The sequence below is a fragment of the Camelus ferus genome, chromosome 13, assembly GCF_009834535.1.
Source record: "Camelus ferus isolate YT-003-E chromosome 13, BCGSAC_Cfer_1.0, whole genome shotgun sequence".
Classification (NCBI taxonomy): domain Eukaryota; kingdom Metazoa; phylum Chordata; class Mammalia; order Artiodactyla; family Camelidae; genus Camelus; species Camelus ferus.
In genome coordinates, this window is record NC_045708.1 from 43,976,366 (window position 1) to 43,992,687 (window position 16,322).

General features: G+C 41.0%; 1 protein-coding gene across 3 annotated transcripts in view; it reads right to left on the reverse strand.

Moving 5' to 3' along the window:
- Positions 1-15,450, reverse strand: part of LOC102509190 (cytochrome P450 2J2) — a 30,945-nt gene extending 15,495 nt beyond the window's left edge. For all 3 annotated transcript variants that reach the window (XM_032494413.1, XM_032494412.1, XM_032494411.1), the window contains exons 1-4: positions 15,197-15,450; positions 5,461-5,623; positions 2,732-2,881; positions 2,174-2,334 (exon numbers count right to left, since the gene is read on the reverse strand). In XM_032494413.1, coding sequence (XP_032350304.1) covers positions 2,174-2,334; positions 2,732-2,881; positions 5,461-5,623; positions 15,197-15,406 — 684 coding nt within the window. In that variant the 5' untranslated portion in view covers positions 15,407-15,450. The remainder of the gene's footprint in view (positions 1-2,173; positions 2,335-2,731; positions 2,882-5,460; positions 5,624-15,196) is intronic.
- Between the last annotated feature and the right edge of the window lie 872 nt (positions 15,451-16,322).

Genomic DNA, 16,322 nt, shown 5'->3' on the forward strand with positions numbered 1-16,322 from the left:
AATTCTACCTCATTCTCCTGGCCTGAAGCTCTCCATGAGCTGGCCCCTCACACCCCTGTCTCCTCCTCTGCTATCCTCCCCGCCATTTTCCTCTCTCTTACTCTTTCCATTGCAGCCTCATTGGCCTCTGTGGTAACACCCAGGATGTCCTTGTTTAGGTCCTTGCATTTGCTATTCCTTCTACCTGGAATGGTCTTCCTCTGAAATATGCATAACTCCAGCCCCTTACTTAATAAAAGTCCTATTCCAAGGCCACTTACTTGGGCCTGTCTTACCCAGTGATACTATAATTAGCAGAACTTCTTGCAGTCTCTTTCCATTACTTTATTTTGTTTTATTTTCCGTCTTGGCAATTATCACCAGTATGTGTGTGTGTGTGTGTGTGTGTGTGTGTTTGCATATGTGTAAAACATGTCTATCTGTCTATGCATACTTGTATCTATTTTAAAAACATATATATTTATTTATTTGTCCCCATTATGATGTAATCTCTATGTGAGTAAGATATTTGAAGGGTGAAATATAGTACTTTTTTGAATATATTTTCTCTCATAATATCAGGTCAAAAAGAGATAGCATAACATAGTGGAAAATGACCGAGGTTTAAAGAGAAGCTGGCAGGAACTGGACTATTAGCTCTGTTGCTTTCTAGTTATAATACTTTGGTAATAATACTAGTAATACTAATGGTAAAAATGTGGTTTCTCACTACTTAAACTGGCTGCCAGTCAGGCTTGAGGGTTATTTTGGAGACCACATGACAGGAGACCCACCCCACACTTAACACAGAGCCTGTGGACCAGTATGCGGATTTGCTTAGACATGACGGTATCTCCTTGCACACATCAGGATGTTTTATTTCACCTTAAAGGACTGTTGGAAAAAGTCAACAGAGATAAGGTGTGTGTAGTTGTCCATCAAAGTACCTGGTCTCCTTTGCGTCTCTAAGAAATGCTTCTACCCCTGCCCCACTGCCCCATCATACCCACCCACCCCACCCAGGAAACTGTCTTCCCCAGGAACAGGCAGCTCTGTATCCCCTGAAATCTCATGACTTTCTAGGCTCTGTCCTAAGAAGAGGAAAGAAAATGGAAATACTGAACGGGTGCCTACCCTGATTAGAAGTGAGAACAGGGAACATTATTCAAAAATAACATTGACAATAATCATAAAAGCCCACATTCATTAGGCCCCTTTAATGTGCCAGGACTCATAGGAACTGCTTTATCACCTTTGGTGTGATGGGTCCAGAAAGCTCCAGACAAAGATGCTCATCAGGTATAAATAACAGCAAACCCTCTTCTAGACATGAAAGAGGAGACCTCAACACCTGGGGCTGATTATCCCTAGAATTTCCTTCCAAATCCAGAAAAGAGGCTGAGAGACCAAGAAGCTGAGCAGAGTTATTGACAGACTCACAGGCCCAGCAGGACAGAGGAGGAGGGCAGGCCCAGCAAAGAAGGGGTGAGGTTTGAACCCCCTACGTGTATACCTGACAGAAGTAGATGATTGACCACATCCAGAGTGGATGGGCATGTAAACAGTGAAGCCACTTGGGGAACCGTTAAGTACTATTTATGTCCAAGTGAATCTGCAAGAGAAATGGAAGGATGTGCCCACGTGAACAAGTGAACAAAAATGTTCACAGCAGCTTAATCACAACATCCCCACAGTGGAAGTCACCCAAGTAGTCATCAGGAGAGAAAAGAATAGCAAACAGTGCCATATTCACAGGATGGAAAACTAAACAGAACTCCTAAAAAGAGCAACTCATATATGAATCTCAAAACAATGTGCCCAGGGAGCACAGGGCACAGAAGAGAACTTCTGAGGGAGGACAGACATGGGGAGTTAGGAAGGGACATGGAGGGGAGGGACTCAAAAGTGATGGAGATATTTTACTTTTAAAGAAAAAACATACGTGCACAAGTGTAGGTCATGGGAAGTTTTGTACTTTACGAATGTTAATAACATTCTTTGTCTGTGATAAATATTTAACAATGTTATCCAAAATAGTAAACACAATAGGTTGATTTCAAATATGTTTGTGTTAAAGACAATTTTTAAAAGGTTATGTTCTAGCTTATAAAAGAAGACCAGGAAGACCCCATCTTATCTGTGTCTGACATCAGCCCAATATCCTTATCCAAGGTAGGAAGTGAGAATGTCCCACCTGGCAGGACACTGATTCCTGCAGAAGTGTGATCTCATCCATTAGCCTCAGCAGCTCCTGGAACTGATCATTCTGGTAGTCAAAGCGCTCCCCAAATGTGATGGAACAAATAATATTGGATACCGCATTCTTGATTTTGATGTTGGGGTCGAAAGGCTGTCCTGGAGAGAGAAAATTGATGTCTTTCTCTTTTCTCTGAGGGTCTACCCTACATGACATATGACACACTGAGTACAGAATCACCACTGAGACCGTGGCTCCAGCACCCTCCACAGGGTCTGACCTACAGCAAGTACCCAATCAGTGCCTCTAAGTCAAACTGACCACCAGGATTTAAAATCAATAATGTGTTCTATACCCATCTTCTTGTGTCTAATTCTCCAGCTCCATGAGGGCAGGTCATGGTTAGTTGTTCACTGTTAACTCCTCAGCGCCCTACACAGTGCTGGGCACAGGGCAGGCACATGGGCTCTTATTAAGCATCTGGTCAGTGAAGGAATGAGCCGCAGTCTCCTGCACCTGTCCTATGACACACTCACTGTCCTATGACACACTCACCAGCCTCCTCTCCTACTGCCTGGGTGAGGTAGCGGGCCTCTTCCTGAATGCATTCCTCTAAGCTCTTCTTTCCTAAACCAAAGTTCCTCAGTGTCATCAGGGCAAATCTTCTTTGTTCCTTCCACACCTGGCCATTGGACATGATCAATCCTGGGGAAAAGAAAACCAGCATTATGAAAAGAAACCCAACACATGCCGTGGGGATGTGTGTTAGATGGGAGGAAGGAGGAGGGCTTTAAGGCACTTGAATCTATCCAGAGAAATAATCCCAAAGCTGTGGGTATAATGGCTAGTGTTTACTGATTGCTTGAAATGCCAGACACATTTGTATTTTTAATTCAATGAGTAATTTAGTACTCACAGAACCTCCCTGACCTAGGTTCTACCATACTGCCAACATCCTGCCCACAATTTTGTTGATGAGAAAACTGAGACACATGGATAAAAGCAAACTCTGCAAGGACACAGAGTTAGTAAGCAGCTGAACAGGTTTTCAAATCCAGGCTGCCCCACTCCAAGCCAACAATTTGATTACGTATCATCTAAATATACTTCAGTGTTTCTTTTGCTACATACTACAATGCACTTATGGATTAGGCAAAATCCATACTCACAAGGAGTCAAAGCTCTAATCGAAGGAGAAATTTAAAAGATCAGTGAATCACTCAAGAAACCAGGGAAGTGTGAAGAGTCAGTGGAAAAAGAACAACACAGGAAAGGAAACAAAAAACGTCTTGGTGTGTTCCATACACCATCATTCATTTCGTAACACAACTGAGGCCACACTCCTTTCAGTCTTCACATCCAGAGCACCCTTCAGTCCCTTTTGCTGTCTGGCTTTGGCCTCCACCCTGTCCATGAAATGACCCCACCTGCTGTCAAATCCAGGATTCCTTTCGACCTCATCTGGATACGTCAGCAGCCCGAGACACTTGTCTCTTGAAACACTCTCTTCCAGTGGTGCTCAGGACCCCTCACTCTCCAGATTTTCCTCCTAATTCTCTGACCACAGGGAACTTACCATGTTTTTGTTAATTCATCTAATTCTATCAAATTTCAAAATGATGCAATTCTTCAAGATTCATGATCTTCAGGCCTCTTCTATTCCTAACCTAGACTCCATTTCTAAGAAAATCTCATTAACTCCTAAATTTTAAATGATGTCTACTGATAGTGAGCAACTATTTCTTCCTCAGCTCCAGGTGTATATACAAGTGTCTGCTTGACTCCGCTGATTCAAAGGGTTTCAAGCTCAGTGTATTCATGACTGAATTCCTTATTTGCTTCAAACTACTCCCCCGCCAGGCCAACCCCCACCTTGTCTTTCCCAAAATGTTCCTTCTTCCCTTTATCTGCCCACTTGGGTGTCCACCTAAATACCTCATTCTCCCTCCATTTAGGTCATCATGTCTTATAGGATTTACCTTCAGAAATCTTAAATCCATGTATCTTCACAGCCACTATCCTGGTCTAATCTACTCTACTTTCAATTATTGCTACCTTCCTATTCCAAGCTACCACATTTTCTAACCCAAAATGCCACAATAGTCTCTTACTCCCTTTATTCCATCTTAACATTGCAGCCTAGCTAAGTCTTTAAAATGTACAATGTGAATATGATGATTCCTTCCTCTACTTAAACCATTCAAGTTTCCATTTTTGTTTGGATTAGAACAACATCATTAACAAGAACATGCATGAAGGATCCTGGCCAGACGCAGCAGCTTCATCTCCATTTAATCCCTGCGCTGCCACACTGGCCCCCTTTCAGTTCCCCAAGTTCACTGTCCTCCTTCCCTCCTCAGAGGATTTTCATATTCTATTCCTTCTGCCTGACTGCTTCCTACCTGCATTAACTGTCATTTACATACATTAGTTTTTAGAATCTCAGGACTAGATTAGATACCACTAATGAGTACATGTGCTCTTATCTTCATAACACCAAGACTCTAAATATTAGCATAACTGATACTGTCATTCTGAGTGGAAGTATTTACATAACGATCATGATTTTGGCTGTTCTACTCACTGTTAGTTACATCACTCTTGCCTAACACCAGGTTTTATTTGGCAGATAATACGTAGAGTGAGCGATGTACAGGCAATGGATAAAGTAGTTCAAAGAGGAGTTGAGAAGCATTTGAAAAGAATGGTGCTTTTACAGAAGAATAGATTTGGGTTTTCCATTTAGATTTTTAAATCGGTAAGGTATTTAATGATCATTCTAAACGTTCATGCCAAATTGCTCTAACACAGACTCAAAGGCTGGATATACCTTGCAGGGCTGAGCTTTAATATTAAATCATAAGGAGTTAGAGGAAAGAGGAGCCACAATATCAGCAGAAGGATGCAGATCCACATCCGTTTTCCTAGGGGAAGAGATGTCAGTGGGAAAGCAGAAAGAGAGACTGAGACCACATTTCCTCTTCCTCTTCTTGTAAGACACATCATGTAATTGAATGATGTGAACACTGATTTATCAAAGCATCCAGACTGAGTTCATGCAGGTCACAGAGATTCTCTCAAATCCATGACTTTGTGGCTGACCATGCCAGGTTGCCTGAGGCAGTGCCTTCAACAGGGAAATGCAGGCACACAGCTTCTGTCAGGGGCATGAATATTATGATGAGCCTGGTTCCTGGAATTTTGGAGAATTATAGTCACAGAGGCACTTCCACAGACCACAAGAATATCAACCATATGCATCTTACATCACTTCACACACTTACCTTTGTTCTTAAAGACACGTTCTATGAAAGGAGTTACGGGGCGGTTCGCAAAGTTTTGGCCCTGGTGCACAAAGGCTTCTTTGATTAAGGGCAATCCAGTTATAACAACGGAGGAAAAGTCACCAACTTCCAGCCTAAAAACATTCCCATATTTCTTCACAAACTGGAAAATAGCAAAACAGTCACCGTTGAATATGCACATCTGTGTGTCAAGCAATGAAGGGTGTGTGTGTATAGCTTGTACGGAGGGGAGTCTGTGCATGCATGTGTGTGTGTGCACCATGGTCAGACAGGAATGTTTCTACCTTTTCCCATTTCCCTCCTGTGAACTAGATTTGGATTCAGTTTACTACAGGACAAAAACTTTCCTTATAGTCATTCATTTATACGTTCAACCTATTAACCAGAGTGAGCCTGTGCCATTTGTCCAAAGAACCAGTCATGAAGATACAACTATACTAAGATAGACAAGGTCTCTAACCCCAAGCATCTTAGAATTCTGTGAAAGGAGAGAAGCTAGCACATGAGATCATCAGAGGAGGCTGAGATATGTTTAGTGAACATCTGGTGTAACAAGCATGAACTTCTTAGCAAATCATATCTGTTTAACCATAAGAGAATGTCCCCTCCCCAACACATTCCAGGCAATAGAAAATTCAGTATACCTTGGGGCAGGTAAGGAGATGACCACACTAGGTCTGGGGCCACATGTAAATTTAACTTTCTGGTTGACCTGCTGTGAGCTCTCAGGAATTTTTCTTCCCTTTTTTTGAGCCTGCTATAAAGGGGAAAAAGGTATTCTTCCTTCACAGGGTTCTGTGAGGGAAATGAGAACAGCAATATGAAAGGCATTTTGGTTTCTGGTAACTGGCAGATAGTCACCGGAGACTCTGAGGAATGAATGGACTTTGTGTGCAAAAGGACGTAGATGGACATGGTCACGTTGACAGAATGAATGAGAGCACAGGGATGGTGCCCTGCAGAAAGGCACTCATGGCCACAGACAACCACATCCACTGGGTGCCATGTTAAGCACTTTCACAGCTGATCTCATTTAACTTCACAACTACCCTATAGAAGTAATAATTGTCTTTGTCTTTCAGAAAAGAAAAATGAGTCACAGGAAAATAACCTTGCCAAAGTGTGAAAATTATTGTGTCTTGGAAGGAAACTGGTCGGAATTATGTAGGCTATAAGGACAAACACGTGAACCTGAGATGGTGCTAGGACCTTACAGTTAAGTGGGGTGAGAGAGTACAAGTGAGAATGAGAATGAGACTGAGCAGGGCAGGGAGTTGGATAGAGAGAGAAAGAGAGGGAATGGCAGAGTGTGCAGGCGTGGCACGAGTGTACACAGGTGAGCAGGTATGTGCTGGTATGGCTTGGATGGCAGACAATCGTCATTAATCAACGTCTTCCCTGACCTGTTTCCTCAGAAGACAATTCTATGTAGACCCTGTCCCTGCTTCTTGTCTGTCAGGCTGTGTCCAGCTGCAGCCATGGTAGCAAACAGAAGCACTCATTTCCCCCAGGTGGCTTTGGCTCCTCCTCCCCAGCTGCCATGCACTTATGCTCCCTCTTGTCACATGGAGCTCATTGGCCATTGTTGTCCAATCAGAGCAAATGTCACAGATTTAGTCACATTTCACCCACCCTGCTCCTATATTAAAGACCAACCCTGAAATCAGTCCTTCCATTGTCCTTTTGACCCAGAGTTTTCCACCAATGTCTGTTCAAATAAGTCCTGTTTTGATAGAAAGGGCAGAGCCAAGATTCCATCTCAAGCTGATCTGCTAAAACAAAAATGGCACGAATGTGATTCAAGAGTTTTTACTTCATCTTTGTGAATGCCTGGATGAACATCTAGGGATTTATGAAAAGAATTTCTTGATGAATTTAGAATGTACAGTAACAATGTTTCTGGGAGGGCTGAAAATGTCAGGTTAAGTTAGATGAATCCTAACTGACAATGTATACAATGGAATCTCAGGTGTTCTTGGAAGAGACTCAGCCCCCCATTAGCATTTCCTGAAATGAATGTCCTCAGAATTCCATCTCTGCCAACTCTCTGACCATGCATGTTTCTAGTCTGACAGAACTGGATCAAACACTTTCATGGTGTGAACACCATGTATTGAAGACAGTGATTGTTATATCCTTGAGTACATCAGGCCAGTCACTGCGCCAACGGCTTTACATGGAGGTAAATGTAGGACCCACAGTCACCTTGTAAGACTTTGTAAGGCAGGGAATACTTTTCAATATACAAAAACAAATGAGTCATTTAAAAAGAAAGACTGTAAGGGAATAAAGAAGATTAAAAATTAGATGGTTCAGGGAGCTAAAACAGGTTTAAAATCAGAAATGAAAACTGAAAGATGAAAATTAGTAACATAGGAGCTATAAAAGGCAAGTAAAATGAATGGTAGAGAGGAATTTAATATGAAGGATGAAAATTCCAAATGTAGAATTCACCACTTAAATAATAAATTAGAAGTAGTAAATGTATTAGAATAAAAAATTAGACATGGTGAGCCAGTGAGAAAAGAAAATGAAACACAGATATAAAGTTGTGGAGGATTCCAGTGAATCTAAGGTCTTAAAGACAAAAATCAACAGAAAAAAACCATAAAAAGGAAAAAGGGAAAAATGAAGAGTGTACAGATTCTTATCCCAACTAGCAGTGGGTGAGGGTCCACTCCTCTGAACACTTACCAGTGCTGAGCAGTGGGGGGAGGGGGGGGCTGGGCACAAGGATGGCTAAGATGCTCTCTCTCACTCCCTAATTTGTATTTGAAAATGTCTCACTAATTGTATTTGTACTGCTTTTCTAGTTAAAAAGTATTTCTATCCAATAAAGCAAAAATGGAAACTTAAAGACATAATCAAGTAAAGCTTCACAACAGTGGTTCTTACCCTCTTTGATCACAGAATCCTTTACAAATCTAGTGTTCATCACAGATCTGCTCCCCAGCAAAATCCTGTACACATGAATACAGTTATGCACACAGGAACTTTCAGGGGTTCACCAGTGCCCTGGAGCCCATGAACTCCTGCTAAGATTATTGGTCTCACAGGTAGCTCTTGGGGTTATGCTAGGTTTCTGAGACTGGTCTGTGGAAATCAAATTCAAGTTCAATCCAACAGGTTTTTATGAACTGCTTCAGAGTTGGCAGGCACCTTCTGACATTACTATGTTATACTTGGGGGCAATACACAGTTCAATACCCTGTAGTGTTTTCCTAAAGTGTCAAAGTCTTTGGGGAAAGGCTGGCTACAGAAAAAGGTAAAGCTTCAGGGAAGATGATAAATGTTATAAATCTGTAAAAAGATACGTGAAGCCTTTGAAAGAAGAGACAAATTTCCACTCCAGACATGGGAGAAAAATTCTAATAGGAGATGGGAATTGGACCAGATCCTAAATGAAGGTCAGGGTGCCAGGGAAAGGACATGCAGTGTGAAGGCAAAGACTTTAGGCTGTGGGAATAGCATACACAAATGCAAAGGGAGGAAGACGTGGGTGTCCAGGAACGAGTGACCGTCCTGTCTGTCTGGAGTGTGGGGTTCATTAAAGAGCGCTAAGCCTGTGGTTGGTCACGGCCGGGAGCTAGGGGCACAGGCCCTTATGCTGAAGGCGCTCACAATCTCATGGAGCTTTTAGAGAGGTCATCAGTTCTTATTATTACCATTCTGCATGATAATCCCTTGATGGGGGAAACTTAGGAAGCATTTTAAGGATCAGAGGCTAGGATCCATTCTTGGAAAAAAATACCTGTCATTTGTGAATGGCTGGCAAAGTAATGTGAGCTAGACTGAGGGTGTATTCATGTCAAGTGAAATACTGTAGATCTTGTTTTGTTTAAAATTAGAGGATTGAATTGAAGAGGTGATGGGAGTGCTGAGGAACTTGGAGTTTGAAGTCATATGAATACATTTGCCACCAGCTTCTGCTTGTTACTTTCTATGTGATTTTTGTTCAAGTTATTTAACTTCCCTGTGTGTCAGTTTCCAAATTTATTAAATGGGGAATATTACTAGTTCCTATTAGGACAATGGTGATAAATAACCATAATATTAACTTTAATAAAAATTAATTATTCATATAGACATATTTGGGAGTGTATTTTAGCAAAGGGACTCTGGTAAGATATGGACAAATGAATAGAGGGGAAGTGGCCAGAAAGGGGATTGATTGAGCCCATGCAGCAATCAGGACAGACAATTGATGCCTCCTTTGCAACCAACAACTGGTTTTGAGTTTGTTACTATAAACTTTTGAAGAAAGTGGGGAGTGAAAGGTATGGAAATAAGCATCAACTATCTGTTAGGCACCATGGCATTAAACTGATATACATAAACTTATTTGATTCTTATAATAACTCTATAAAGAATTCCCAGTTTTCAGAAAAAGAGGCACAGAGATTTAGCTCATAGCTAGTGGGTGTTTAGTTGGGTTCTTTCTAACTTGTCTGTATGTCTCATCCTTAAGTGAAAGGATGAAGATAGTCCTCTCTCTTCTTCTGAGTGGTGGAGCTCCCTACGTGTTAGCTGGCCACGTGACTTCCCTATCAAAAATCACATTTTCCAGCTTCTGTGGGTGGTGCCATTGGGACATGAGCAGTGGGGATGAATGCATCTCTTGGGTCTTGATCTTAAATGAAAGGTGCTTCTCACCACCTGCCCCTTTCCCCCTTCAGTGGACTGGAACTCACATATGATGTTGCAAGATGAGAACAAGATTGAAGGAATTGGGGTTTCTGGATGACCTTGTGCTATAAAGCAACCTTCTATCCTGCACTTCCTGCCTACATCTGAACTCACTTGTGACAGAGAAATAAATTTCAATCTCTGTTACATCACTGTATTGTGAGATCTTTTCTTTTTTTTACAAGTAGTTTAATGTATATCTTCACTAACACACTTATCCACCTTATCTACCATTTCCCCACCTTAGTCTAAAGAGATTTTCTCTTATTTAAATGCTCGTGCAATAAGCCTTATAGCTGAGGTAGAGAGAGTCTGGAAAATGCAAGGGGAAATCAAGGAAGTTTCCTTTCATGCCATACAAACAGGCCAGTTTCTTCACTGCCCTCTCATTGTGTTTTAGCTCAGATCACTTTTGTCAAATAAAAATCTCCTGTCCCCTTTACTCCAAGTAGCCACTTGCTTAGCATTCCTTTCAAGTTCACCTAAATTTATTTCCACATTCCACCGAGATTATCTCCAGGGTTTCCCATTCACAGTGATCCCATCTAATGTCATCTCATTTAGTTACCAAAAGTTTACACCACACATTTTGTCATATACTTCTTGTACTATGCCTGTCATGTGATGAGCAATTCATTAAAATCTGTTGAATAAATTAATCCCTGAATAAATCAATTATCCTCTGTCATAAGATGTCAGGTAGCATAACCAGAGTAAGGTATATGAGTCAAACAGTCCTGGTTCAAGTCCTTTTTTGGCTATTATCCATATTGAATAACTTGGACAAGTCACTACATACTTTTTGGTCAGTTTCCTTGGTGGTTAAATGGAAACAATCAGAATTTTCCTAACTTGTGTGCCTTTTTTGAAGACTAAATGAAAATGAACATATAACTGTATACATGATCTGGCAGATAGGTCATACTTAATGTTTCCAAATTTCTAGAATGTAATTTTAATTATGACTAAGTCATAGCATTTAACTCCATTTGTTGAACTCCATTTTGCTTTAAAGACCAAAATGTAACAATTGTAAATCTATACAAAATAAAACTTAACAGTTCTGATAAAAGAAAAAAATCTTCAGGCCAGAGATAAGACCCTAGGCTCAGTTTAATCTCTGGCCAGTTTTATGACTTCAGGCACATAATTTATCCTCTCTAGTCATATCCATATTAGTGGTAAAACAAGAGCACAGGTCAGGTTTCTGATTCCACACAAGATGGAGTAAAAGCCTCCCACTTTACTCTTCCTACTCATCGCTGATTAGCACAGACAAAAAATAATTCTAATAAAATCCTGTTCTCTGTAGCCAAAGGATCTGAAAAAGATTGGTCCACCAGGATGAAACATTTCAACATTTCTACCTTACTGTTCTGGAGGCAAATACCATGAAAAAAAGATGTGACCTTCTTCTACTCTAGTTGGGGGGCTACAGCAGTGGAGAATGTGGGTGGAAATTTGACTTCACAGAACCTCAGCAACAACAAGGCAATGCCTCTCTCCTGCTAAGTCTTTGAGCTAAATTGGGACTATCACCCCCTGATCTGCACTAAAGAGACTCCTTGGAGTAGTCAGTGGGCAAAATCTGATTTCTACCACACTACAGAAATAAGGAGGCATCCGTTCCCCATGGAGGAGACATGGGGAGATCTCTAACTTCCATCCTTGCCCCCTGCAGTAATAGGAATAGGCTATCCTACTGGGAATGGGGCCCAGTCTTCTTTCCCCACCCTCACTCTCTCCAGCCTGCACTGATGAGAATGTGGGCTGGAGTCCTGAGGGGTAGACCAGTATAACACTGCAGAGGTTCTATAAACTAAATGGACATTTGAACCACAATACACAAAAGTGAGCATTCTGAACATAAACAGGTTGACCATCTGCCAAAATGTTAGATTTACATATACTCCAGAGGCATCTAACAAAATACACCAAATGGCCAGAAAAGAACCAAGGAAAGCTCAACTTGAATGAGTTGAAACCAATACTGAGAGGATAGAGACATTGGAATTATAGGATAAAGATTTTAAAGCAGCCATTGTAAGTATGTTTCAATAAATAATTACATTCTCAAAAAGTTAAAAAATAGAAAACCTTAGCAATGAAATAGAAAATATACATAAGAACCAAAGAGAAATCTTACAAATAAAAAATAAAATAACTGAAACAAAAACTCAATAGAGCAACTCAATGGCAGAGTGTTAATGATAGAAGGATCAGTGAAATTAAAGACATCAATAGAAAGTATCCAATTTGAGCAGCACAGAGAAAATGGACTGAAAAAGAACAAAAACTCAGCTTCAGGGACTGATGTTAGAATACAAAAGGTCTATCCCCTGTGACATCAGTGCCCAAAAGTACTAAAAGGAAAGGAAAAAAAGAAACCTTGTTGTGAAAAAATATTTGAAGAAATCATAGTTGGAAATTTCTCAAACGTGGTACCAGAAAACGCCTACAGATTCAAGAAGCTGTGAGTGAATCCAATAAATCCAAAGAATTCAACAGCCACATATCATAATCAAATCTCTGAAAACTGATAACAATGGAAACATCTTGAAAGCACGCAGAGGAAAATAACTCATTACTCATGGAGAAAAAAAACAACTCAAATTACAGCAGATTCCTTATCAGAAACTAGGGAGACCAGAAAGAAGTAGCACAATATGCTTAAGAATACAAGTTACTGTCAACCCAGAACTCTATATCCAGTAATAATGTACTTGAGAAATGAAGGTGAAATAAACACATTTTTAGACGATAGAAAGCTAGGAGAATTTTTTGACTGCAGACCATTTCTAAAGGAATGGCTAAAGAAAGTTCTACAGTTAGGAAAGAAAGAGCAAAAAAGTGTAAATAAATGGGTAAATACAGTAGACTTCTCTTTTTCAATGTAAAAAATTGTGTTTGACAGTTAAAAGCAAAATTATAATACTCTCTGATGTAGTTCTCAATGTATGTAGAGATAATATTGAAGAAAGTTTACATAATGGGGAAGGTAAAAGGACCTAAAGTTTAAGGTATCTATATTCCTCCTGAAGTGATAAAGTGTTGATTCTTATTTTAATAAGCTGTGTAGCTATAGCATATAATGTTTACAGCAAGCACTTAAAACACAATACAAAGAGATATACTCAAAAATACTATAGATAAATAAAAACAGAATCATAAAAAATGTTCAAGTGACCCACAGGAAGATACAGAAGAAAGAGAGGAATGAAATACAAAGTAAAAAAGAAAATAAAAAGTAAACTGGCAGATTTTGAGGTTAACATATCAATAATTACGTTAAATGTAAATAATTTAAATTCATCAATAAAAAAGGCAGGGGTTGGCAGAATTTTTTAAAAATGACCCACCTCTATGCTATCAACAAGAAACTCATTTCAAAGTAACCATATAAGTTAAGGTTAAAAGTGAGTGAATGCAGAAGCATATACAATGCGAATCCTAATGAAAAGAGAGCTGGTGTGCTTATATTACATCAGACAAAGTAAAGTTCAGGCAAAGAAAATTACCAGAGATAAAGAGGAACATTACTTAATAATTAAAGAGCCAATTCACCAAGATAACATAACAATTTAAATGTGTATGCACCACATAAAAGAGCTGCCAAATATATAAATGAAAAGTACCAGAACTGACTAGAGAAGTAGAGGAACCTGTAATTATATTTGGAGACTTCAACATGCCTCTTATAGTCATCGAGAGAATCGGTAGATAAGAAGTCAGCAAGGGTACAGAAGAAATAAAGAACACAGTCACCTAATTTTATCTAATTGACATATAGTATAGAACACCTGACAATGGCAAAATGCATTTTTCAAGTATGCATGGTGCTGTATCTTGGGTCATAAAACCAACCTTTACACAGTTTTTAAAACTTGAAATCATAAGAATATGTCCTCAGACAACAATGGACTCAAACTGGAAATCATTAACAGGAAAACAAAAACAAAAGCAAGAAAATCTCCCAATACTTGGAAATTAAACAACACATTTCTTAAACAAGGGGACAGGTTTAGGAGCCTAGATTTGGAATTCTGTACACTAATTCTGTCATTTAGTAGTAGCAATTGGGTGTTTCTCCTGGAAAGTGACAAACACCTCTCCATTTGAACTTGAGCATACACTATAGGCTTGTGTTTAAAGTGCTCCAGGTACTTTCTAGGGAAAGGGAAACTAATATTTGCTGGGTACCTACTATTAGCTATATTAATATTTACCATTCACTGTTTTATTTAATATTCACAACTACCTATCACAGTTGAGCAAAGGACCAGTGCTGAGAGGCAGGGAAGCAGCTAAAGATTCTTGGGAGAGTGTTGGATGCCGGAGAGAATTTTAAGAAACTCAGAACGGCCAGTTTCGAAGCCCTGATGGGAGATGATCACAAAAAGTGGAAAGAGGCTACAAGAAGTGTTCCAAATGGCTCCCTAGGGAGTCTGAGATTGAGGTGCAACTGGGAAGTAGGGAGAAAATCTAAGCAGAGGAATGACATTTTAAATGATCACTTTAGTGAGAGTGGATTGCAGATGGAGGAGGCTGAAGGTGAGGGGCTCTGTCCTTGTGGTGATCAGAGTAATTAAGTTGAAATGTGGTGAGGATCTGGTAGTAGTACCACCATTTTACACATGGGAAAAGTAGTCTCCAAGAGGGAAAGTGTAGTGCTTTCCCCCCCAAGGGTATTAGTTTAAAAAGAATAAAGTGATTATAAGTAGTGTGTTCCAATAATCTGTAACATGACACACAATTAAATGACTTGAAGAACATATCATGTCTGGCACACTTAAGTAGTAAACAGTTTAGAATATTTCATCCCTGGAAAGGGCTGGTGGAATCATGCCAATTGATGGTGCGGAAAAGAAGTCTTAGATCCTGGTGTATCCTGGTTTCTGCTTTAGCGTCAGAGACCCTACTCACCCCCCGATTCCCCCATCCCCCCAGCCTCCTACCCTTGGTACCCAGAGTGGCCCTTGTCCTGCAGATCAGGGTCAGGACGCGGCTGGACACCTTCCCCTGCTCTTACCCGCTGAAGCGACAGGTGCACATTCTCAAAATCCAGATGGAAGAGATGTCCTACAAAGGGCAGGCGCAGGGGTCCAGGCGGGTAGTTCTTCGGGTGACATTTTCTGATGAAATCAGCAAAGAAAAGAAAGGCTATGGCACCCAGTAGGAGAGTGCGGAGACTGAGCACCCCCCAGAGGGCCGCCGCCAGGGAGCCCAAGGACCCAAGCATGGCTTTGTTGTCCTCTTGCTCTTCCTGGTTCTGAACGGTGCTGTCCCCGAGGCCCTGACTGTGAGGTCCCTGCCCCGCCCACCCCGCCCCTAGCCCCGCCTCTGCCCTGTGGTGCCTGGCTCCCAGTGGCACCTGTCCTGCCAGACCTTTCAGGGATTTACCCTGGCCTGTCTCCTGTCGCCCCCAAACCAACCAGCCCCCATCTGGTCCTCTCCATCAGTTCTCCCCCACCTAGCCATCCTGTCACACACCTGATGCCAGGAACCAGATTCCTGGGATAACATGCTTGGGCTTTGGAAAAGGCCAGGGTAGGAACCTTTTTATTTGCTATTTAGAAAGCCTACCACTCTGAGAACACAGGCCTCTAGGGTTTATGGTTTCACTGCATCTCTGAGAGCACTGCAGATATTTGAGCTCCGTGTTTTCAATGACCCTCTCACCCAATGATTGGAACTGCACCTGGTGAACTTTAATCAGGAAAACAGCAGCATCTGACACTTCTCGGGCGCTTGCTATATACCAGGCGTTGCTTCAACCTCTTTACATAAATTGCTTAATTCTGGCAAAATTTTGCAGGTGCTTTCTTCCTTCCATCTTACAGTTGCAGAAACTGAGACAGAGGATAGGCACTAAATAGGTGGTGAGTAAATGAACCCACCCATCTGCAACACATCTAAAGGACTCCTTGTATTTGTAACTGTTTTGAAGATTAAGAAGCATTACCTCAAAGCTCCTAGCACTGAGGCTAGTCCTTAAAAGGTGCTTAATGGGCTCTGAAGCTGGGTGTCTTAGTCCTTCTCCTTTTTGGCTTGCTTAGTGAGAGCCTTTCTCTGAAGACCCAAGACAGTGTAGGACCCCAAGTTCCAACCTTTCATGCCACCTTTGTGTGCCTACCTGTGTCTCACCTTATGTGAGA